This window comes from Protomyctophum parallelum, assembly GCF_964188405.1.
Source record: "Protomyctophum parallelum genome assembly, chromosome: 16".
Taxonomy (NCBI): Eukaryota; Metazoa; Chordata; class Actinopteri; order Myctophiformes; family Myctophidae; genus Protomyctophum; species Protomyctophum parallelum.
Window position 1 is genome coordinate 13,683,314 of NC_139711.1, and position 23,963 is coordinate 13,707,276.

The window sequence follows — 23,963 nt, forward strand, 5'->3', positions numbered from 1 at the left end:
CAAACAACATCTCTGCGGCCTTCGTCAGGTCACCAGTCGGTCGGTGGTGAATGAAGTAAATCTCGTTTTCAAAACCTTTTACGTGAGTAATCTGCAAAAGTACTCCGTATGCAGGAATATCATTTTAATAATCATATTGGATTGTACTCAGTAATGCATTCATGTGTTCATCATTTTAACCTTGCACCTGGAAAGGTCGAGGGATGATTTTAATTAATTGATGTGTTGCTGGGTAGCTTAACATATAATAATAATAATAATAATACTCAAGTACAGTACTTGAGCAATGAGTTCACTTCCACCAACGGTATTGCATTGACGATGATATAATAAGGTATACTTGACATTACTGCAGAGTGCCAACAATTTCCAAAGCCAGACAGACAACTTGCTACTAACTGATGCTTTAATCTTCAGGAGAGAGAGAACGCCGGTACTACAGAGCAATGCTCCTTAAATGTTAAAAAATATAATTTTGTGACATTTCTTGTTATTTTAAAATGTCACAATGACATTCCCATGCGTCAATAATGACACTAGGGTTTTTTAGCTGGTTTTTGGGTGTCAAATGCAAAGAGATTGCCATTCTCTCTCTGGGCCCCCAATGACATGCATGTCAGAAATACACTTCACCAAGGTGTCAACGCAGCTGAAAAACCATCTGGGGATACAGGAATCTATAAGTGGGTGTCATCAGCATAACTATATGAAAATCAATTTTGTGATTTCTGATGACACAGCTGAGTGCTAACGCATAAACGTTGAAAAGAATATGGCCCAAGATGGAGCCTTGGGGAATGGCCTACTTAACAAAAAGAGAGAGAGAGAGAGAAAAGAAACATGGTATGCTTTAGAAAATGGCTCCGTGAGCTGTAGTCAATGGGCTAAACATGCCAGACCACCGATTCCGATAAAGTCCTTTATCCACTTAAGGCATTAAAGCTGGGAAAGCAACTGTATTATTTTCGATTTTTCGCTCTACATCATCATCATTTTTAGAATCTGCCTCATGTCTTAAACCCTTATACTGCTCTTTTCCTCTCTATAAGATACATCTTTGCCGAAAATCTACTCATAAACTTGTAGATTTTCACCGAATGTTCGACCCAGAATAGGGAGACTATGGGTTCATGTGGCCAATGCAGCACTTTACAGCAACACTTTACAGCACCATCAATAGATTAATGATAAAGAAGTGGAGTTACGGTAACAAGCTGTTTTTTTAACACTTCCTGGCATGTTATTATCATCATTATTAGCTGTTGTGTTTCTAAACAAGGCAGCTCTTGTTCCTCCTCCCATGTCAAGCTCATCCCTTTTGTCTATCAAAAAAAATTCACACTCACACACACCTGACAGACACTACTATACACTACAGCAAGCTTAAAGTGAGACAAACTGCCGGCAGACTTGTCAGCTGAGGTAGTTTAAATGGATCTAGCAATTAAATAGGCTATTCCTTTCCTGCACAGATACAGATCTTAGTAACAGCCATTCAGCCCCGAAATGTGGTTAGAAGTAATCATCGTGCACTGGAAACACTGCTGTTGCAGGGAGGAAGTGTGGGAGTCTGGGTGAGAGGATTTTTAGAAGGTGCAAAGATGTTTTTTATAGACGATGCCGAGGTGTTTCAGTAAAACCTGTCAGGAGATGGTGATGAGGCTATTTGTCACAGATACACGACGACGTCTATAGGAGTGATAATACTGCTTGTCAATCAGCGACTGCCTCGGCCTGCTTTTTGAAATGTCTCTGTCCGTGGTCCTGAAGAGCTCTGGTCTCTGTAAACCGTACTGAAGAGCTCTGTCCATGGTGCTGAAGTGGAGTGCCCTGCTTCCAGGTGCACTCTAACATAAAGCCATTGCTTGTATGCTCCCTGAATATATTTGTTCCATGATGGAACTGAACAATAGAACCTATCAGACCCGCTCTAGTGATGTCTTAAGGCTCAAGGTTCCTCAGGCCCAGACGGAGTTGGGCAAGACAGCCTTTCCTGTCAATGGCCCAACTTCGTGGAATGAACTCCAAAACTCTTTCAAACTGAGCTCCATGCCATCCTTCGGTCAGTTCAAAGGAATGCTCCAGAACATTTTTCACTGTGATTGCTCCTGCTTCTTGCATGCTGATCTATTTTACTGGTGGTTGTTCTGTATAAAGTTCCTTTGTTATTTATCCTGATTCATAATGTTGTTTGATGTATTGTTTTGTGACTGTATTTTGTGTATTGTAACCTCGGCTACATTGAAAATGACGGCTTGCCCTCAACTGTATTTCTTAGTATAAATAAAAGGTGATGATGATGAACATGCAGTGGTGGAAAAAGTACACACTTTGTACCAGAATGGAAAGAAACTAAATACATTTACTTAAGTAATATGTACTAAAGTAAAACTTTGAGGTATTTGTACTTTACTTGAGTATTTACAATACTTTTACTTCTACTCCACTACATCTCGGATTCAAATATTGTACTATAACTCTGCTACATTTATTTGAAATTTGTAGTTACTAGTTACTCTGTAGATTTTGATTATCCATTTGAAGATAGCCGATCTACAAGCTCACAATGCATCGCCACACATTGTGGGCTTGTTTTCAAAAGATTGGGGACATTCTGCATAATGGTACATTTTGATGCAAATACCTCTGTACAGAGTACTTCTAAATTGCAGTATTGATACTTGTACTTAAGTCAAATATTTGAGTAATTTATCCCCCACCGCTCCCGTTAATAAGAATAATAATATACATGCTCCTGCTAGGGCTTTAAGGAACTAGAATAATAGAATAATAATATACATGCTCCTGCTAGGGCTTTAAGGAACTAGTCCAGGGGTTCTCAACCTGGGGGCCGCGACCCATCGGGGGGGTCACCAAATTATTTTATTAAGGTATTTTTTTTTTATGGCTGGAAAATGGAAATTAAGAGTACATGCATAAACTTTCCTCAATGATTTGTGTTTGTGTGTGTGTCATATAGGGTTTCTGAGTACGGGCGACCAGGCCGCCAAGGGGAACTATGGGCTCCTGGACCAGATCCAGGCCCTGCGCTGGATCAGCGAGAACATCGGCTTCTTCGGAGGAGACTCCAACCGCATCACTGTGTTCGGCTCGGGCATCGGAGCATCCTGCGTCAGCCTGCTCACCCTCTCCCACCACTCTGAAGGTAAATGACACCCCATGCACCTACAGTAGGGTTGCCAACTAACAGCCATGACACACCACCTAGGGCTGCCAACTATCGATGGGTCGTCTTAGCCAGTATTCCAGTGTGATTTTTGGCAAATATTTCTTTTTCATAATTATTGATCGGTTGATCAATGAATGATGAATCACTTCTGGATTTACTAGCCGGAATTAATGCATTGTCTCACAAGGATATTGTGTAAAAATAGTTGATTTACAAGCACGCCACCGGGTACAGGTTTAATGATTTGTTGTTGTTGCAGCCCTTACAGCCACCCCAGAGCATTGCTATTGTACAGTATGTGCGTAGCCGATGGAGAGGGATATCGGATGATTCATGCTATTGTATAGCACGCCATGCAGGATGATTTAAGAACAGGTGTTGCAAATTAAATGGCCATGATTGCCTGCTCCCGTAACTAACTTGAGAGTATCTGCGGCAACTTTTAAGGCTGTGTGTGTGTGTGTGTGTGTGTGTGTGTGTGTGTGTGTGTGTGTGTGTGTGTGTGTGTGTGTGTGTGTGTGTGTGTGTGTGTGTGTGTGTGTGTGTGTGTGTGCGCGTGTGCGTGTAGCTGTACGTGGCATTGGCACATATACTGCATTAAGCATGGCGAATGTTGCTGTGCCAAAAGCTTTTGTTTCTGCGGCAACTTTTAAGGCTGTGTGTGTGTGTGTGTGTGTGTGTGTGTGTGTGTGTGTGTGTGTGTGTGTGTGTGTGTGCGTGTCGCTGTACGTGGCATTGGCACATATACTGCATTAAGCATGGCGAATGTTGCTGTGCCAAAAGCTTTTGTTTTGTAAGGATGATAAAAGAGGACATGCTGTACCTGGGGAACGTTTTAGTAGCATCCACTGTCATGCTTAATGGAACATATCCCCCCCCCCCCCCCACACACACACCCACACACACGCACACACACCCATCATGAGCAATGTTGTTTATCCTCCGGCTAGCCTAATGCCACTCCATGATGATTTACTGCCCACGACGGCCATGTCCTTAATACTAAATACAGCAATGCGGGTTTAACCTGGACATGCAGGCATTCATCCCTCATGCTCATGTCCCTCCTTAATGCGTGGCGGGCATTAAGAAGACGGAGCCCTGCCGCTCCCGCGTGTGTGTGAGAGCTCTGAGAGGATATGTCTATACTGATGCCCAAACACACGGAGGAGACGGCCATTTGCCGCGCGGCTCCAATAAACCATCGTCAGGTTTCCAAACTGCACCCCACGGAGCCAAATGGACACGGCATCATCATTTACTGAGAAGTATTACAGGCGCTCGTATATTCATCCATCCGTTTTAAGGCCGGCAATCCGTTTTTGCCTCTAATTGATAGTGTCGCATACATGGCAGGATATCGGATATTAGGATATGGGGAGGGGGGAGGGGGACTCCTGTTAGATACCCTGCCTGGTTTCTACAATGTTCATGTGGTGCTAATGCTCCAAATGAGGAATATTTACACAGATCCAGACTTGTCCACCATATAAACTGTGATTGTTAACGAGCCGCCAACATGTTGATTTGGACGCACATGTTTGGCGTTAAGGCAACAGCAGTTGGCATGGCTGGAATTGCATTAAGGGAATCACTCTCGCATTAGAGGGTTAGTCATGTAGGCGACACCGCAGTCAGGAAACTATTAACAGGGATAATTGTACCCCACCCCCCCCACCCCACCCTCGTCTCTAGGCGAACTAGAATCCCCTGGATTCTGGGAATTTTGATTAGGAGACCACCATGCATTTGAAAGAGGTCATTTGAGCTCCTCGGTGTTGATTCCCATTACAATTCTGTGGATTTGCCAAGTGCTGGCGTCCTCCAATTTGCATTAAAGTGTTACTAATTGCCTTGATTTCCTCTGATGACTGATGACTGCTTTTGGATTGATTTTTTTTTTTACACAAATGCCTTTTTTATTCACACTCCATAATGCCACGCTTCACGTAGCATGTTAGTATACTGCCAGTGAAACCATCGCTTCTCCCTCCCAGTAAATTGGATATTACCGAGGGTGTGTGTTTTTTTTCCCCCCCTGAATGGAAATGTATGCCCCGCTGATGGGATGAAAAAAGATCCCTTGTAAAACTTGCAGCATCCTAGGAAATTGAAACAGGAAGCCTTCTATCACACCGGGACTCTCGCTGTGAACATAACCAATGGCAGTCTGATTTCAACACACACGGTACTCTCTCTCTCTCCGAGTACAGATTCTGGTAATTATGAAATTTAGGACTGAAGTGGGCCACAGGCGACCGGAGAGGAAATGTCTCTCTGATTTTTTTCTTCCTCCTCTCGCACACCATGCCTTTGCAACCTTGAATCTGCCGCTCCCTCCCCTATGCCGTCTCAGCAGCGAGACTTGAAATCTGCTGTTGCCAAGACAACACTCTCTAAACAAGGTAGAGAAATCAAAAGTGCCCCGAATCCGATGGAGAGGTGAAGATTGAAGTAAAAATCCATAATCAAATGAATTATAAACCGTGGCACGGCACACCTGGTTTCGGTGCGGTGTGTAATCATGGATTTCTGTAGCGATTTCCTATCCGTGTAAAGCTGTTGCATCCAAGGAAATCGCCTTTTATTGACTTTCCTACTTTGCACTCCGAATGGAAATCAAGGCAGGAAACAAGAGTGTCAACAATGCGGCTTTTGTTTTCGACCAACGTCGAAAACAACCGTTTCTGATTTTGCCTATGAATATAAATGGAACAGCAGCAGTGGGGGGGGGGATAGACAGACAAGCAGCGGTGTCACACGGAATGCAGTCTGTTCCAATTCATGGGATTAGATATGATGCAGACGAAAAATGTGCACACGCGCATACTGTATACATTGCCTTTCACCCTGCATGCCGCTCAAGACGCGGGGATAATGAGGTCCAGGTGCAAGATAATGGGAGTCGTCATTGACACACTGTTCCGGAGCTCCCCTGGTGTGTCTGTGTATTTAATGAGTGTACTCGTACTGCCACTGTACACACACTGTCATCATCACCACACACACACTGCACTGCCTGCAGTCAGTATCTAGACTCTCTCCATCTGACGGAGGCTCCCCTTTCAAGACGCTTTGGTGGCGGAGTGGCAACAACTCTTCACAGAGCTCCAAGAAAGTATCTATAAGTACATGTATTTAAGTACAATGTTGAGGTATTTGTACTTTGAGTATTTCCAATTTCCAATAGACCTAGTTCTCCACTATACATCTCAGAGGCAGATATCATACTTTTACGCTACTGCAATTATTTGACAACTTCAGTTACTATAGCTACTTTGTAGATTCTGATTGTGGTATTACAAAACATACATTGATCACTGCAGCCCTATACACGTTTCGACTACCATCACAGTGTCAGCTATGGGCCTTGGAATAAACCTTGTTTTGACAAGAAATGCCATCTGGGAAACGGATAGAGTGGGTGCAGGTGCGTGCAGCGATCAAGATGGCGTGCTCCAGTGTTATTGACAACACCAGCTAGCAAGCCAATGCTAACGTGGGTAGCATTACGACTTGATCGAGCATTATATGAATTGCCGTTGATCTAAGCGTGGTATTCATTAATTGCCGATCTACGGTAATGGCAGGAAGCGTGTTAACTCATTCAGCACCTCCTGCTTGACACCAAAGTGTAGAGGTTGTGCTTTTTATTTTTTATAAAGTATTTACATTTCATAGCACAATTCTGGAGATATAAGGCAGCCACTGGTAATTAACTGATAATTGATCAGTTCTTGTTTTTAACTTAACAGGATGTGTCGAGGTGACTCTGTAACTGACAGTGTAGCCTTAGCCTACTACAAATGGAACCAAAGGACCCTTTTATAACAAGAAACTCTGATGGAAATACAAATGGGTGGGGTTCCGAATGTGTATACTGTTCTGTAAATCAGCGGGTGTGCTCCGGTGTGCTCTGCTGCTCTGCTTTGCTGTGACCGTTTCGACTATGGCATTAAACATCTGGTTGCATCCCCCCCTATGGGTTTCGTAGGAAGGCAGCCAATCAGAACTACGCGTCAGTATGACGATATGTCAACTCCCGTGACGAAGTTGTCATGCATGGGTAATCCATGGGTAAGACCAGTGCTTTTCAAGCCACTGGTAAAAATGTGAGTAACCAGTTTGGTGGCAGAGTGACGACAACCTCCTCCTGAAGCAATAAGCTGAGACCTCCTATGTCATCCCTGCCCCACAGCAAGAACCACCCCCCCCCCCCCTCCCCAACCCCCCCCGCTCTTCCCTGATTGCCTGCTTCTGGCCTGGCCTTGGCGGCGTGTCCTGTGTGGGCGGTGCCACGGGCCTTCCAGTCTCACAGGTATCCCATTAAGTCCTGGAACGCATCCGTGTCACCTTATGAAGAGCTTTGAAACACTTTCAACCATTATTTTAAACTTTAGACGTTGAAAATCTAGCTTGTAGATCTGCCATTTTTGAAAGATTGTGGAAAATGCGCCGCAAATCTTTGAATATATTTAATTTCCCGGCGAACGTTTTCAACTCAAATCTTTGCTTCTGAGGGGGGGGGGGGGGGGGGGGGGGGGGGTCAACTGGAACAACATATTTTGAGATGGAGGTCAAATACGTATCATTCTGGTGGGGGGGGGGGTGACATGAAAAGGTTTGAGCAACCACTGATTTAGAATATGTAGAAGACATTTAGTAGAATCTGCATGGTCTCGGGTCTTCATGGGTTATATCCATCAAAGTAGCCCTCCCGTCCGCCCGGGCAGGTATTCTTCTGTGGCGTGGGCAAGATCTGAGAGAACGCCTGGCCCCGTGCTCTGCCCCCTCTCCATCTAATCTCACCCTGCTGCATATCCATCTGTCTGCTGCCTTCACAGACAACAAGACTCTCGTCTCTCTCTCTCTCTCTCTCTCTCTCTCTCTCTCTCTCTCTCTCTCTCTCTCTCTCTCTCTCTCTCTCTCTCTCTCTCTCTCTCTCTCTCTCTCTCTCCTCTCTCTCTCTCTCTCTCTCTCTCTCTCTCTCTCCCCACCCTCCTCTCTCTCTCTCTCTCTCTCTCTCTCTCCCTCATAACCCTCTGCAGCGTGCAGTGTGCTGTGCTGCTGTTAATAAAATGGCCGACTTGTCTGCTGGGTGACGCAGCAAGTCATCTATAGCGGCACATCCAAGACTTTGAAAAGCAGAAAATGGTCATTAAAGCGTAGTCTCTCCCAGCAGCACATCCAGCCTATTAACTGGGTTTCAACAGTTGTGTGAGGGAACATCTCTCTCTCTCTCTCTCTCTCTCTCTGGCTTCAAATGGGTAAAGAAGGTCAGAAGCGAGGACATTAGACAACCGCGTGCATATAATCATCTATCTGGCATCGCCCATGCAGGCACTAACTTAACATGCAGATCTGCATTGCTTTTCACTCTCCTAATAATCGTTATGACGTGAAACAAAGAGAAGGTCTTTGAATATTAAAGAAACCGATAAGGCCATGGCAAGACACTGATTTCTCTTTACGTTGTCAGTTTACTGTCTGTTTGCCTATATGGGGCGGCGGTGGCTCAAGGTTAGAGTGGCTGGATGGTAACCGCAAGGTTGCCAGTTCGAACACGGGCTCCCCCAGAGTCAGTGTCAAAGTGTCCTTGAGCAAGACACTGAACCCCTAATTGCTCCTGATGTGCTGGTTGGTGCCTTGCATGGTTTCTGCCGTCATCGGTGTATGAATGTGTGTCTGCGAATGGTTGAATGTAATGCACAATCTATGTAAAGCGCTTTGGATAAAGGCCCTATATAAATGCACCATTTATACAGTATGTGGTGTTTGTCTTGGCACGGTTGGTGCATTATAGTGACAGTATAAAAATATATTTACACAGTTAAGTTCTACAAAAATGTACAGCATAGCCAAATATAGTAAGGCAGAGTAAACAAAGCCCAGAGAAAAGCACTGCATGCAAATACCTTGGCAGCCATTGTGTGTGCATGTCAGATACTGTGTGTGTGTGCACAGCATTCATATACTATGTTTGCATATGTGTTCTGCATATACTGTTTGTTTGCTAGTGTCTGTCACTATGTGGGCGCGCACACACACACACACACACACACACACACACACACACACACACACACACACACACACACACACACACACACACACACACACACACACACAGCTAGTCGGGAAGGCTGTGAAGGTCGTTTGGTTTCTTTCTCTTTTTTCCGCTCTCTCTCTCCCTCTCTTCCTGTAAGTAATCAAGCTAAAAGCTCTCCTTCTGAGGAAGTGCCCCCCTTTTAATGGAACGGCTCGGACATTAAAGACAGCCACTGTGGAAGATCCCTCATGCTCATGTCAGCTTTCATTTTTATTAAGACTTCTGGGTTATTGAGGACCGTAAATGTGCATGCTAAATGCCTGGGTTTTATTACAGAAAAAGCAATGAGGAACCCGAGGCTGTTGTAATGCGAGGCACTCGCTGCCTCGCAAAAACACAAGACACCCCGAGCACAATGGAGGGCAATCTGACAAAGCCCTGTCGATTTTGAACCTGCGCTAACCATTTTAAGCCCTGTGTACCGCATCGCTGCTGTATTTTAGCAATTCTTTAACAAAATATCATAATCTGGGACACCGGGGTTTATCACATGAACTATTCATAATAATAATAATAATAAAACTTTATTTGTATAGCACCTTTCATGACATGAAATGCAGCTCAATTTGCTCAAAGTGCTTTACAGAGAAATGGCGAAAAAAAGAAAGCCAAGGCATAAAACATTAAAATAATAGCAGTAATGCAATACAGTGAGGACATGAATAACAAGGAATTTAAAAGAAGTATAGGTCTTGAGCTGCGCTTTAAAAATGTCTACAGAGGCTGCCTGTCAAAGGTACAGTGGAAGTTTGTTCCACGCCGTCGGGCCGTATTAACGGCCCCTATTCCAGCCCAAACATTCTGCCAAAAGCAGTAGGGTTGGGACCCGGAAATGGTTCTTCAGGTTCTTCTTCTTTCTGGGAGCGGTGTTTATCACACCGTCAGAGCTGGTACAGATGTGCCATTATATAAAACGTGGATTTTCAGAAAACCTTCAGGAAAAGATCCTATAGTAATGTTTTTTCAATGGCAGTGCAGGGAATGAGGATGGCAAAAGAGCTCACGGCCACTGACTAAGAAGAAGAAAGTGGAGGCATTATTACTGTTTGGCAAAAACACACAATGTACAAATCAGACCTCACGGCCTCGGGCATCACACTGCTTGATTTCCTGCCCCCGGCTTGACTGATGACGCATGGCGTCTTAGAAAAGGATGTGATTTCAGTATAGTGCGATCGGATGTACACAGTAGTGCCTTTTCTAAAGTTGATTGTCATGTCCTGTCCTGCCATTGGCAATAGGCTCTATGCACACATGCCATTTTGGAAAGAACTTGGGCCTCTTCCCTACTTCCTTCACAGGTGTTACAGATGATACTAATGAAGGCTCTGTTCCATTCTGGTCAAACACAGTCAGGATGCTGCATGTTGGCTCACTGGAAACACCAGTGGGTTTCACAGTGTCCTTGAGTGGGTTCCAAATGGCCCCGTACGGGTGTGTAACTCTGAGAGTGTACAGTTTTGGGGGTTATGGGGGTCTACAGTTATGGGGGTCCTAGAAAATAAAACATTTGAGAACCACACTAAATCGAACAGAGCCTTAATTAGTATCATCGGTATTTGGTAACACCTGAGTAGGGAATGAAGCTCGGAAGTAGGAAGCTAAGAGTTATTCTGTCTGCATATATCCCATTCAGTGCATTGTCAGAAACAGACAATTTGCCAAGGTGTTATATGTGACAAGATTTGACTGAGGGACTGCCATCGGATTTTTTTGAAATTTCGTTTCTTCATGTCATATGAAAGCAGAGAATCATAGCTTCAAATAGAGATATTGGTTGTTCAGTTTGACCACCAGTTTTGGTGATATTGTAGCCCGGGTTCCCCATTCCAAACGCACAGTACGTTACCAGTCAACTAAAGAGCTATGGCCCGATAGGCAAATAGTAACGCCGTGGCTTACAATATGGCTTATAGAGTAATGTCTTGCAGAAAACAGGCTTGAAAGGTTCACTTCTGTGGTCTCTAACATTACACCTAGCTACATGTTTAAGCATTTATTTCATATTTCATACATGTCGATTCCAGATCTGATATTTATTTCAGACATGCTCTAGTTTGTGAAGTGGTTGTGAAGAGGTGTTGGCTGCCCATGCTATTAACTAATTTTGGATATAAAATGTATCATTTCAGTTATCTGTTGAAAAGCTGGAGGTTGTACAATGGCAGGCTCTCAGTCAAATCTGGTCACATATGTTCATTCTGTTCAGATTCCCTGAATAGAATGAGTTCCTCTGCTGGACACTTCTTTTCAGTAGCAAAGCAGTAGAATTAGCAAGGCTAATCACTGTAATCAGTGAATAAAACCTGCCGGGAAAACCTTTTCAAAAAACCTTCAGGAAAATAACCTAGTAATACTGACGACGGTGGGAAGGACCCCGGTCAGTATTCAAATGGTTAAAGATGTTTTTTCAATGGCAGTGCAGGGAATGAGGACGTCAAAAGAGCTCATGGCCAGTGAATAAGAAGAAGAAAGTGAGGCATTGTTACTGTAATGTACAAATCAGACCTCACGGCCTCGGGCGTCACACTGCTTGATTTCCTGCCCCCGGCTTGACTGATGACGCATGCCGTCTTGTGATTTCAGTATAGTGCGAGCGGATGTACACAGTAGTGCCTTTTCTAAAGTTGATTGGGTCAGAAACGGCATCCGACCGTGTAATGTCATTATTGCCACAATCAGTGTCCCTCATAGCAGGCCACATAACCTGTACGGCCCACTTGGTGGATGCAAGGGTATTGCAAGTGGGTCCCCAAATAATTGGCTAAACACTATGGGCTCTATTTTCGTCCATGCTAAACCCCTTATCCCTAAACTACTTTGCCTTAAATAGCCAATCTACATCGACACGTTGTGAGCTTGTAGATTGGCTAATGTTTTTCAAAATAGTAAAAAAAAAAAGGCAAAATAGTTGAGGGATCAGGGGTTTAGCATGGACGAAAATAGAGGCCTATGGGCCCTAATTTCGTCAGTGCCGTACCCGCTGCCATTAGCCGGTGCCCGCAAATTACGGGCAGGGCAGCTTGCACTGTCCCTAAATGGTATTTTGGGGTCGCACTACAACTACATGCATTATACCGACTCCGTTATTTGTGCCTGGTGGTGCGGCCGTGGGCGCGTTGGCACGCTTTCCCCCCAAATTGCTATTTTGGCCACACACATTTGGGAAAGAGCATAGCGATTTCTAAAAGCACCCATAAGCTGTAATGCCAAATTCGTTTGGTAGAGTGCTTTTCTAACGCTACTCAAAGACACTTTAGCCTACATGTGTGGAGGCCAGGGGATGTTATATGGACAATGAACCTCTTGTAATTTACATTCGAGCCGGGACAAAAATGTGTGCCAAAAAAAATCACCACCTTCAATGTGATTGCATTCTTTTATTTACTTTAATTTCGCCAATAGTACCCCTCCCCTATAGCAAATAGTCTAACATTTAGACTATTTAATAGTCTATTTCTCTTCAGAAGCGTTAATATGGCTATGGCCGATCACGTGACACGCGCGTCAACACAGTGCAAGGCATGTTGGGATACAGGCGCATGATGGGAAGCCGTGTTATTATTATTATTATTGTTAAGATTATTAATATTATTTTTATTTAAGCTAGATGTGAGCGTGCCGAAGGCACGTGAACTGCTATTTATAAGTGTAGCGACAATGAAAACTAAACATTATAATCGGTTTCACTAATATTTTGAATTTCTCTGACCGAAAGTGAAAGGCTTCCTTTCCTAGGACCCACACTCTGCTGATCATTGGGAAGTCAAGTGTTTACTGTGGTTTGACTTGACACAGACTGGCTTGACGAACATGCCAAGTCAAAGTCACGGAAAATCACTGAGTTCAACAAAAACGAGCGTTAATCTGACGAATGGACATAATCAGTCAAGCTTTTCATACGGAAGGCTTTAGGCAGCATGCTACATTAAGGACATTTCAGACCACGCTGAGTAATTTATTTCAATGAAATAGAATGAATAATGGCGAGTGCAGATCTAAATCTATTTATTGAAATTTACTGAATGTTCTGGCACAGGATACAATCCTCTACGCCAGACTCAATTGCGACATTCACATTACACAATTCATAACGTATACTACCCAGCAACCCACCCACCATTAAAATGTGAATATTCGTATTCGTTGGGATGGAGCATTACACCATTGAAAACACTGACCTTTATTGCGCAATTTTAGTTATTTTGTATTTATTGTTTTTAGAACATGCCATCCTAAAAACAGTTGGATAATGGTATTATTACTGATTGTTTAATAATCCCATTGGCGCTGTGTGACATTTAGTGATGCGATGGCCTTTAGTGGTCCTCTCCTTTGACACACAGACGTACTTATCAACAGTGGTGGAAAGTACATTTACTTAAAAGTACTGTACTTAAGTACACTTTTGAGGTATTTGTACTTTACACAAGTATTTCTAATTTCCAATGCTTTTACTTCTACTCCACTACATCTAAGATCCAAATATTGTACTTTTTACTCCACTACATTTATTTGAAAACTTTAGTTACTAGTTATTTCTTCGTTTTTTTAAATATTATTACAAAACGTACATTAACCACTCTTTATACATTCCGGCCATTTGAAAATAGCCGATCTACAAGCTCATCACAATACGTCGCGTTGTGAGCTTGTGAATCGGCTATTTTCAAAAGATATTTTTTTATACATGTGAAAACTTGAAATGGAGTAAGAAAGTACTGCCGAAGCAGACAACCCGCAGCACTCCAGGTTAGAATAAAGTCCTTACGGTGCAAGGCTCGAATATACAAGTAGAAATGAAGAAAATGCCAGCACTCATTGTATGTCCTTTTCATATGAATTTATTTACCTCTGCGTGTTTCAGCCTGTGTGGCCTTCGTCAGCGTTCATTATCAACTTCAGTGGTAAATAAATTAATATGAAAAGGACATTTTGATGCTAATACGTTTGCACTTTTACTCAAGTACATGTTGATTGATATACTTTTACTTAAGTAAAACGTCTTAGTACTTTTTCCACCACTGCTTATGGTCAGTGTTTTTTGGACGCACCAGTCCAGTCCCATCGGGTAAAATGTCTGCCTTGCCTTGTCTTTAACTCCCGACATGAAGAGGAGGAGTAGTAAGACTGACAACACCGTTTATTAGGCCTTGAATCAATCTGCCTCCGTCAATCACTCTGATACCATCATCGTTACAGGTCTGGACGCAGCCGTGTTGCCAGAAGCCGCTCACCTCTGCTCTGACAATCATTTATCATAATATATACCTTACATATATAACTGTATATATATATGCAGAAGCTGTGGGGGGAAAGACAAGCAGATACTACAGCACGGCTCTTAGGATGCTGTTAAGCCTTCAGCATGTGTGGCACACATTAGCTCCCCCTGCAGCATGTTGACATACCGGCTAACCCTAATAAAGGCGGGCTCTTTAAACGTTGCCCCATTTCACAGAGTAGAGAAGGAGGACATAAGGGCCACGTGGATGAAGGCTGTGCGAGCGTACAGTACATTACTGCCTCAACTGTAATGTTACGTCTGGCTTTGACCTTTGAAAATGACACACGTGTACGCGCGTGCGAGTTGTGTTTCCTCGCCGCAGCGAGCGAGTCCCAGGGGAATCCCTCTCCTCATAGCCTGAAGGCTTCGCACTCTCACTCCATAATGTCACGGATACTCAGCGTTCGCAATACAGAAATCGAGATGCATATCTATCTGCAGCAGCAGCAGCCGGCGTCAATTTCATTTCATTGAGTTCAGGCTTCTGGCCTCGGCATCACACACCCATCCATCGTCTGTGAAGCACACACATCAAATAAAGCCTCACAGCATTGCTAGTCTGAAGGAGGCCCGAGGAGGCGATAGCCGTGGTACACAGCAGCCCCAGGGTTGTGATTTATACACGGCATTGTTGTGCAAATGGTCCGTGATGGAGAAAGACGGGGGACAATTGTGGGAACTGAACAGCCCCCATTTCTGAGGTGTCAAAGGCATTCAGCCACTCGACACTGTAAACTTACCTGGCGCGTTTGAGGGTAACAGAATGTCTGCATCGGGAGGTTTGATGTGGTTGTTTGCTGGAGGGTGTCTGAGCGTTTCTCTGGGTGTGAAAGCAGTCTATGAGCGATGAGAGAATAGGGACCGCTGCTCGTCAGGTGCTATATTCTTCCACCTCAATTGACAACAGCGATAATTAAACCAGGGGGTGGGGGGGTGGGCGGAAGGGAACAACAATGCTCCTATAGAGTGTGTTTACGCTGACTAGTTATTTTGTTACCAGCTATACTGTAGCGCCTATTGTAAAGGGAAAAAGAGAAAACCACTTTTCACAAGTGGCCAACAATATGGCAATATGTTTTTGCATATAGTACTGTATATTCGTATGTCATTGACTGTTCTGATGAATTGAAAATGGAGGACCCCATAATTGTAAACAAGCCATTGTGCTATTCTGGGTATCTCAATCCTCTTAGCAGACCTTGTGCTTTCCTCGAACTGTGCTTACTCTAACAAACTGTTAATAACATTTTCAATCATTCAATCAATCTCCTCTGTTTGAATAGCCTTCCCTCGGACCAGTGCCGGCCCCAGATTTCCCGGGGCCCCCATAACCGCATGCTATCGCTTCTCTCCAGAACTATGTCATTTGCTAACAGCAACCAGCATGTATAGCAAGACAGTGTGCTTTACTTCCCAACTGTCAATACCAGTCCACTACATTCAATACTGCCTTAGTCCAGAATTGGATGCATGATATGATATTGGTCGTCATATCGATAATTACTTTTTATCTGTATGTGTTAAATGTGTTATCAGTATTGGAACATCCTCATATCAGTTCAGGTGGGGGTGAAAGCCTTACCTACAAGCGGCAATGTCTGCCATGTGGAATTATTTCAATGGCTCCGAAAGTGACAGTTGCAAATGACCCGTGAGTCTTGCTAGGAGGGAGCAAGACAATTATTGTTTAATACCGATATCGTAATAAGCCATCTGCAGATCTGACATCTCGAATTATAGCATTCCTCTGCACCATGCACCATGGTGCGGAGGTGCAAATTTGCGGAAAAGCGTTGCCTTCATATTCCACAGAGAATTACTGTAAAAAGCAATACATATTGCAATCACAGACCTGACAACCTTTCTCTTTGAACGCCACTCTCACCTCCACAGAATCGCATATAAACATACAAACAGCTTTTTATTCTGAGCAATATTGTGTGTGCGTGTTATTTTCATATCAAGGTCCATTATATATTCAGCATTCGAGCCACAGACCACCATTTAACCTCTCAGACCCAAAACTAAATAATATTTTGTCCACAATTCCATTCTGTATTGACGTTGGTACCATAGGAGAGATAAAAGGCAAATGTTGATCAAAATAACAATTCTTCTACATTCTCTAAATGTGTATAGACTTCTTGAAAATTAAGTAATGCAGATTTGGTTACAAACTCTTATTAGCACAAATTTCAATGTTGTGCATCACCAGCTGTAACTAGATCTTGACTGAGAGATGAGCTAATCGTTGTTTTTGTGTGAGCCTATGATGAGTCCAGCATTGCACCCATTTATATATAGTCTGGACTGGTCCTGCTGCAAAATCGCAGTTGATCTATTCAACGCTGTTGCCGGTCGGCATTTATCATTTTTATCGTTTTTTCATGTCACGTGAAAGAAGGGAACCATAGCTTCAAATTGACATATTGGTTGTTCAGTTTGACCCACCAGTTTTAGAGATATGGCTTCTGTGGACTCTATAACATTACACCTAGCTACATGTTTAAGCATCTATTTCATACATTTTTCATTCAATTTCAGCTCTGACATTTATTTCAGACATGCTCTAGTATGTGAAGAGTCTGCCTGTGCCATTACCTCATTTTGACTGCCTCTGTATCAAAAAGAGTCACAAATAGTCGTATTTCACTCTCACGTTTGTCAGACACACAGAACACAGTGGCTGGCAAGCGAGACACAGACCAAAGAGAGATTCACTAGTATGAGCTATAGCACATCAATTTAGCGTTCCTGTTATTCGCCGACATCAAATTCGGAGAGAACACAATTAGTTCACCTGATTATTGTTCCTGCAATTAACTCTCAAGTTGTTTTTCCTCTCTTCATGAGCAGAAGGATAGTTTCGCTTCATCCTCCCGTCCAAGTTGTAAACATTTAACATGGGCTTTGATAGCGACTGCTCCGGCCCCTCCACTAACACATGTTTACTCTGTTTATTGGGTCAGCAGTGGGCAAAGCCCTTCCTTTGACTTTGGAGAGCAGAACACATTTTGCAACTTGAAAGAAATTGTAAATCATCTGATACAATAGTGGTTGTTTTTTGAGGAGCACTAGCCTCTCCAATGGCACACAACTGTGATTTTTTTGCCACTCCCTATTGTTAAATGGAAAAAGGATAAATGATGCCCAAGCTACGGTATTGGAAGTATAATAGAGATGGGGGGACTGAAGGAGGTGAAAAGCAGGAACGAAGGCCCCACAAGGCAAAACAAAAGGGACGGCGGCGAGGGGACTATATAATATACCGCAAGGATGGATGGGTAGTTGGAAAAATAGAAAATAATATCCAGCCGGGGTGTCCGTCAGAGGTAACCAGCCCCACCTCTCCTCTGGCGGCACCAAGAGTGGAGGAATGAAGAATTGACGAATGGCTCGACGACAGCAACGGCAGTTCATTCAAAGAGTACAGCCATCAGTCTGTCTCTAGCGTGCAGCAGCAGCAGCAGCCAGTCGAGTCCATAAAGCGTGAAGCTCTGGGTTTAAGAGAACAGATCACAGAGCGAGAGAGATAGAGAGAGGGAGGGAAAGAGAGAGAGGCCTTGTTTATACTTTGTCGCGCGACGGTGACATGCGCCAAAAATAGCCAATCCACAAGGTCATAACTCGCCACAGATGAGACACGTTGTGAGCTTGTGGATCGGCTATATCGGAGAGAGAGAGTAATAGCTCAGAGAGTTGCATATACAGTAGTACCTGTAGTTACAGTACAAACACACACAGCTGTATGAATGCATGGGCCTCGCCCGCTCCAGTGACATGTGCTGCACGGGAGCTGTCGCAGCGCTATTTCCCGGAGACAAAACAATAAGAGACACATCTGGTGATGTATCGCCGAGATTACCGTTGCAATCTAATCGCGCTTGATGAACGACGTGACTACGAAATGTGTCATCCGGACGATGGCCCAGAATCCCCGACGTATAGGAGCCCGCCACTCATTAGTTCAGGTAGATGCACGTCGATGAATCATTGTTTATAAATCATTGTCGAGGAGGGCCCATTCATACGCTTCCTATAACCACGGTTGACAGTGACAGTGGTGATGGAGGGAAAGGCCAGCGACTGCAGCTCCCGTGCGCACACAAACCGCCTGCCTGCACCCCCCTTGTGTTCCATAATGCAATTAGCCTGGCAATCAATTAAGCCAATCACTGCATCATATTGCTCCCAGACCGTCTTGTCTGCTTCCTCCCCCTGAATGGACAAAAATATATTTTGTGGCGCAGTCTGTCTGCCTGTCCGTTCATCCGTCCGTCCGTCTGGCTGGCTGCCTGCATTGACTCCAATGCACTCCTCCGCGGTACTTTTTGTAGCTTCCATCCCGCTTTCCCCTCAGTTATTTTCCCAAAACCCCTTGCTCCCCCCCCCCCCCCCCCCCCTCTCTCTCTGGCACTAGAGTAAAGCATCCATTATGGAGGGATGCAAGGGTGTCTGTGTGAGAGAGGGCGACTTGGCACACATCCTGCCCCACCTGCAGAGGAAGCGCTGACAGCTGAGAGCACTGGGGGCTTCATCTCTCCTCCTCCTCCTCCTCCTCCTCCACCCATCTCCACGTTTCTGCTGACCTCCCCTCCCTCTCACACCTTCCCTCTCCCCCTCCCCCTCCCACTCTCTCTCTCTCTCCTGCCTGTTATTCCTTGTTGTTCCACTGTGGATTGGCCCAATTTTCATCCAAGCTCCTTTTCCCCCGACCTCCTCCTCCCTCCGTCCACCTCTCGGGTCGTTGTTGTTTTTGTTGCATTTTATTCCATGTTTCTATATCATTCCGTCAGCGCATCCGGGGGGGCCTGTCCCTGCTTCATCCTATACTATATATGCACACGTTTGTTCTTCTTTGCTTCACATCAGACCTTGAAAGCAGACCGTTCCACCCCCGTCCCGTCCCCCCCTTCTCTTTCCCTTCGTCGTCAATGAATCGTTTGTTCGTGTATAGGATCAAGAGGAGAGATTAACTCTGAGACAAAAAAGAAATCCAGTAAGGAAAACTTTGATTTCTTCTACAGCATATTTCAATATATTCTATATCATTGTTCTATGTCCAACTAAAGGGTCTATGAATCCCAAGAGAAGGGACCGATTTAATATTTATGTTAAGAGTTATGTTAGAGAAATCTCTACTAAGGCCCCCATGTTGGCCATGCTGCTCCGTACCTCCAACTAGACCACAGTGTTTGTGTTTTGAACTGACCAGTGTTGCATTGGTCATTGCACACGCAGTGCCACGCCGGCTCAGGAGCACGCATGCGCGCACATGCATCGATCAAAAACAACCCTAAATAAAAGGGGAATACCACTCATTTTCAACATTTTACTATCATAAGGCGTCATGCGGCATGTGAGTTAATATACCTTAGAGTTGTGTGGAAATAATAAAAAAAAAGTCCCCCCCATTCTGTGTTGCCTAGAACTGGAGGTCTGGAATGTGATCAGTATATCTTTGTGATGTCACTGAGATGTACTTCATAATGTTACTTCTAGGCAACCTTAGAGTTGTTATTATTTCCACACAACAACTCTAAGGTATATTAATGACATAGTTCAATGTTGAAAATGAGTGGTTTCCCCCTTTAAGTTCAAGTGTCCAGTGTCACACCTAGTGTGAATTAGCACATTACTGCCCAGCCCTCTAGGGGAGATTGTGGCTCCAGTGCCAGAGAAATGCTCCAAAAACCAAAGAAGAAGAAGAGCCCACTGACAATCCAAGGTTAATTAAATAAGGTTAGGAAGCGAAGACCGTACGGTGGACTCCATGTTGCTCCATGGAAGGAAAGAAACATGCGCAATTAAGACAAAGGAAGCTGAACGCGGAAGTGTTGGCTGCATATAGCCCATTGCGCATGTTTCTTTCTTTCCATGGAGCAACATGGAGTCCACCGTACGGTCTTTGCTTCCTAAACTTATTTAATTAACCTTGTGACCAACCAGGAAGTGTATCCCTCCACAGATGTAGTGTAGCCATACTTTAGGAGGGGGGCGATCGCCTGGGAGCAGCAGCAAAACATTAGCTTAGCTTGTTTTCATGCTTTCTAAGCTCCTAAACCTCGTAGTTTGTCGCATTTTAAGCAGAAAAAGGACGTTATTAACATAGCGTCCCCCAAAAGATAAAACCACCAATGCAACACTGAAACTGACATGGCCGTCTTCAAAACCCTTGTCGTCTCGTGACGGGGATTAAAAACGGGGAAAGAAACTCAAATGTAAAGCTATTGTTGGTGGCAGAATTAGGGTAGGGTAATGCATGTTCTCTGAATGGCAGCAGCAAAATGCTTTACAGTGAAATAACATAAAGGACCAATTAAGTAGACCTCTGTTCATAACAAGAGTACCCTCTAGTGAGGTGGTGGCTGGTCATTCAGTTGAATTAACCTTCTGTACGAAAGCACAGACCCTGAGAACAAAACGACACTATATCACTGAATGTTCTGAAGTTTGTTGACACAAAGATAATATATACACATTTGTAGAGGGTCACATGCAAGCAGCCGGAGGATATGACTCATATCTGATATAGAGCCCTAAATTAGCCGAATAAATTAGGCTTCAAAGTCCCACGCAGGCTCCATTTATACAGATTTCAGAGTTGGATTAACACTGACTCACTGAGGGTTGTAGTACAAGAACAGACAGACTCTATGCTGGGCATATACAGTTATGTGATAAAGACAAAAGTACATACGCAAGCACATTATCGATGATTACACAGCTTAAGAGTATTTACTGTAAGTATAGTTCTAAAATTATGTGCAGAGATAGTGGGACAGGTCAAACCTCAAATATATGCCCCATAGAGCAAGGAGGCATTTGGGACTGAAATGTTGAACGGATGGGCCAGCCAACGGCAGTGGCTCAGGGGTACAGTGGCCGGTAGAGCAGCCGGTTGGGAACAGCAAGGTTCCCAGTTCGATCCCAGGCTCCCCCAGAGTTAGTGTCCTTGAGCAAGACTCTAGACTGAACCCCTAGTTGCTCTCGATGTGCAGGTTGGTGCCTTGCATGGTTTTCTCCTTCCATCGGTGTATGAATATGTGTGTGTGAACTGTGAATGGGTCAATGCACAATCTTGGTAAAGAGCTTTGGATAAAAGCGCTATATACTGAAAATGCACCAACCAACCAACCAATATCCTCTAATTTGAGCCAACACGTTTGTTCATTAAGCATTCCATGCTGGCTGAGAGGCTCTGCCATGTTGAATGGTGTTAAACGAGCCATAATTGCTCGACCTTTGGCCATGGGAGATGGTCATGAGCTGACCGACCGGCCACACGCTCTGGGCGAGCACAGTGTTTGCTTGTTGCTGTTGACAGCCGGCCTCTGCGGCACGCGAGGTCACTCTTTTGGTGTTCATACATCTGTTTAACAGCGCTTGAAGAAGACCACGGTCTGCTGTTGTGTAAATAACAGCAGGGTTGATGGTTCAGAACTACTGTGGTCGTGTGAGAGCACTGCTTTATTCCTCTGGCAGTTTTACAGGTTTGCATTAAGTGTGAATTATAATAAACATGTAGGGCAAAGGGAACGGACGGTGCCTGCTTGATGTTTACAACTCGTTTGAATAAAGCACTGAAAACACAATATACAATCCCACATCAAAACTATGTTGATGAGGAGGTCATGCGTGATCTCTAAGCGCCACACAAAGGGTGGCTGACGCTTGCTTGTCGTTTTGTTTTCTGGCCTGCTGTGAGCGTGTGCGGTTGTAGCCGTGTATCGACAGTCTGTTTGCAACTATCTGAGCTCACAGACAGGATGAAGAATGATTCAGAGAGAAAAGAGAGGGCTCATTTTCTTTATCACCCGCGTGATAAGGCGCCGAGCACAGGAAACAAATAAGTCCAATTACCGTGCCGCAGGAATGGAGTGGGTGGTTCGCTGGGCAAGCGCCTATAACTGTGTGATAGAGAGAATAATGTAGGATGCATGTGTTAGACCCCAAACATGCCATCTGGATCGCTATCAACAATGGTGTGCTGTGCGTGCGTGCGTGCGTGTGCTTGCCTTGTACAGTATGTGTGTACAGCATGTGTGCCCAAACGCCTTACAGTATACCCTGCCTACTAAGACACTCAATTCTGGGCAGCGTGAATGCATTAGCCTTAGCTGTGAAATTTGCATAGTCTGAGCACAATGAAATCCCCAATGAGTGGAACTTCAGCAAACATGCTGACGAGCCGAAAGCTCTACTATAAAGGGCTAACGCTGTGCAGCCTGACAAAAAAAAGAAAAAAAAAACTAAATCTTTAGCTCTCAAGCCTGCGAGGCTGCAATAGATTTTTAGCTTAGAGGAGTAACATAAGCTATAGATCCTTTTCAATGGTAAGAGAGAGTGACTCACCAAATCGAATACCTCTGCGAAGAACAATATTGCCAGTGTGGTATTTCACCACTTTAAAAGAGCTTTTACTTTCCCCTGTATAAGGAAGTGGAAGTTACGGCGGCCTGCATGCTCGGTTAACCCATTTTTGGCGGGAACCCCTTGTGGTGTTTTAAACATTATGTTATAATTTAGCTATTGAAAAATAGCAGATCTACAAGCTCATAGCGCGGCACCGAGTGGCGCGCTATGAACTTGTAGGTCTGCTATTTTTGAAAAATCGTTAAAATGTGCCTCAAATCTTTCAGAAAATTGTCATGATTTTTTGACGTCAGGCCTGAATGGGTACCTATAGAGGCTGTCCCAGGTGGTTGACCACAGAACGTCACAGTTCTACACTCTGTGGAACTGATGGGATGCTGTTTATGTTACCAATGAAGATATGCCCGGCTTTGAAAGCACTCATTTGGCAGAATGACATGCGTGACGACGTCACATCACGGCGTCTCATCGCCTTATTATAAACCGTCAAACCACAAAGTAAATCGCAGTAGAGAGAACTCATAAGTTTGGAATCACGTTACCAGAGATAAATGAACCTCATGATACCATCCACAGCCGAGACTCACTGCCGCGGGGTAATAATAATAAATATAGCTGCAGGGGTCAAGCAATGTAATAAGTATACAAATATATCAACATTTCTGGAGAAAAAAAGCATGCTAAAAAAACTAAAACAAGACATCATGCTTTTCTCTAGAAAATAGTTCAGGTCACATACTGTAAGTCTAGGATGTCGTCAGTGACCCACGGATTGTTTTTCTTCCTATATTAACCCCAATACTTCAGTTGCTATTTCTAAGAGTGTGTCCTCCATATTGTCTATCAATGGGTCTATGTCTTGTAGTAAGTTAAGTGTTTCAAATGTTCCTCCTATGCTTGCCTCAAATGCGGTACCTCATAATTTGCCATAATTTCTAATCTCTAATGAATACATTATTTAAACTAAACTATAAAAATAAAGAATAATTAAACAAAAAAAG

General features: G+C 44.0%; 1 protein-coding gene across 1 annotated transcript in view; it reads left to right on the forward strand.

The window, feature by feature from the left end:
- nlgn3a (neuroligin 3a) overlaps positions 1-23,963 on the forward strand; it is a 191,413-nt gene that overhangs the window by 99,229 nt on the left and 68,221 nt on the right. Inside the window, exon 3 of the mRNA XM_083785889.1 lies at positions 2,981-3,166. Within this exon, the coding sequence (XP_083642015.1) occupies positions 2,981-3,166 (186 nt within the window). The remainder of the gene's footprint in view (positions 1-2,980; positions 3,167-23,963) is intronic.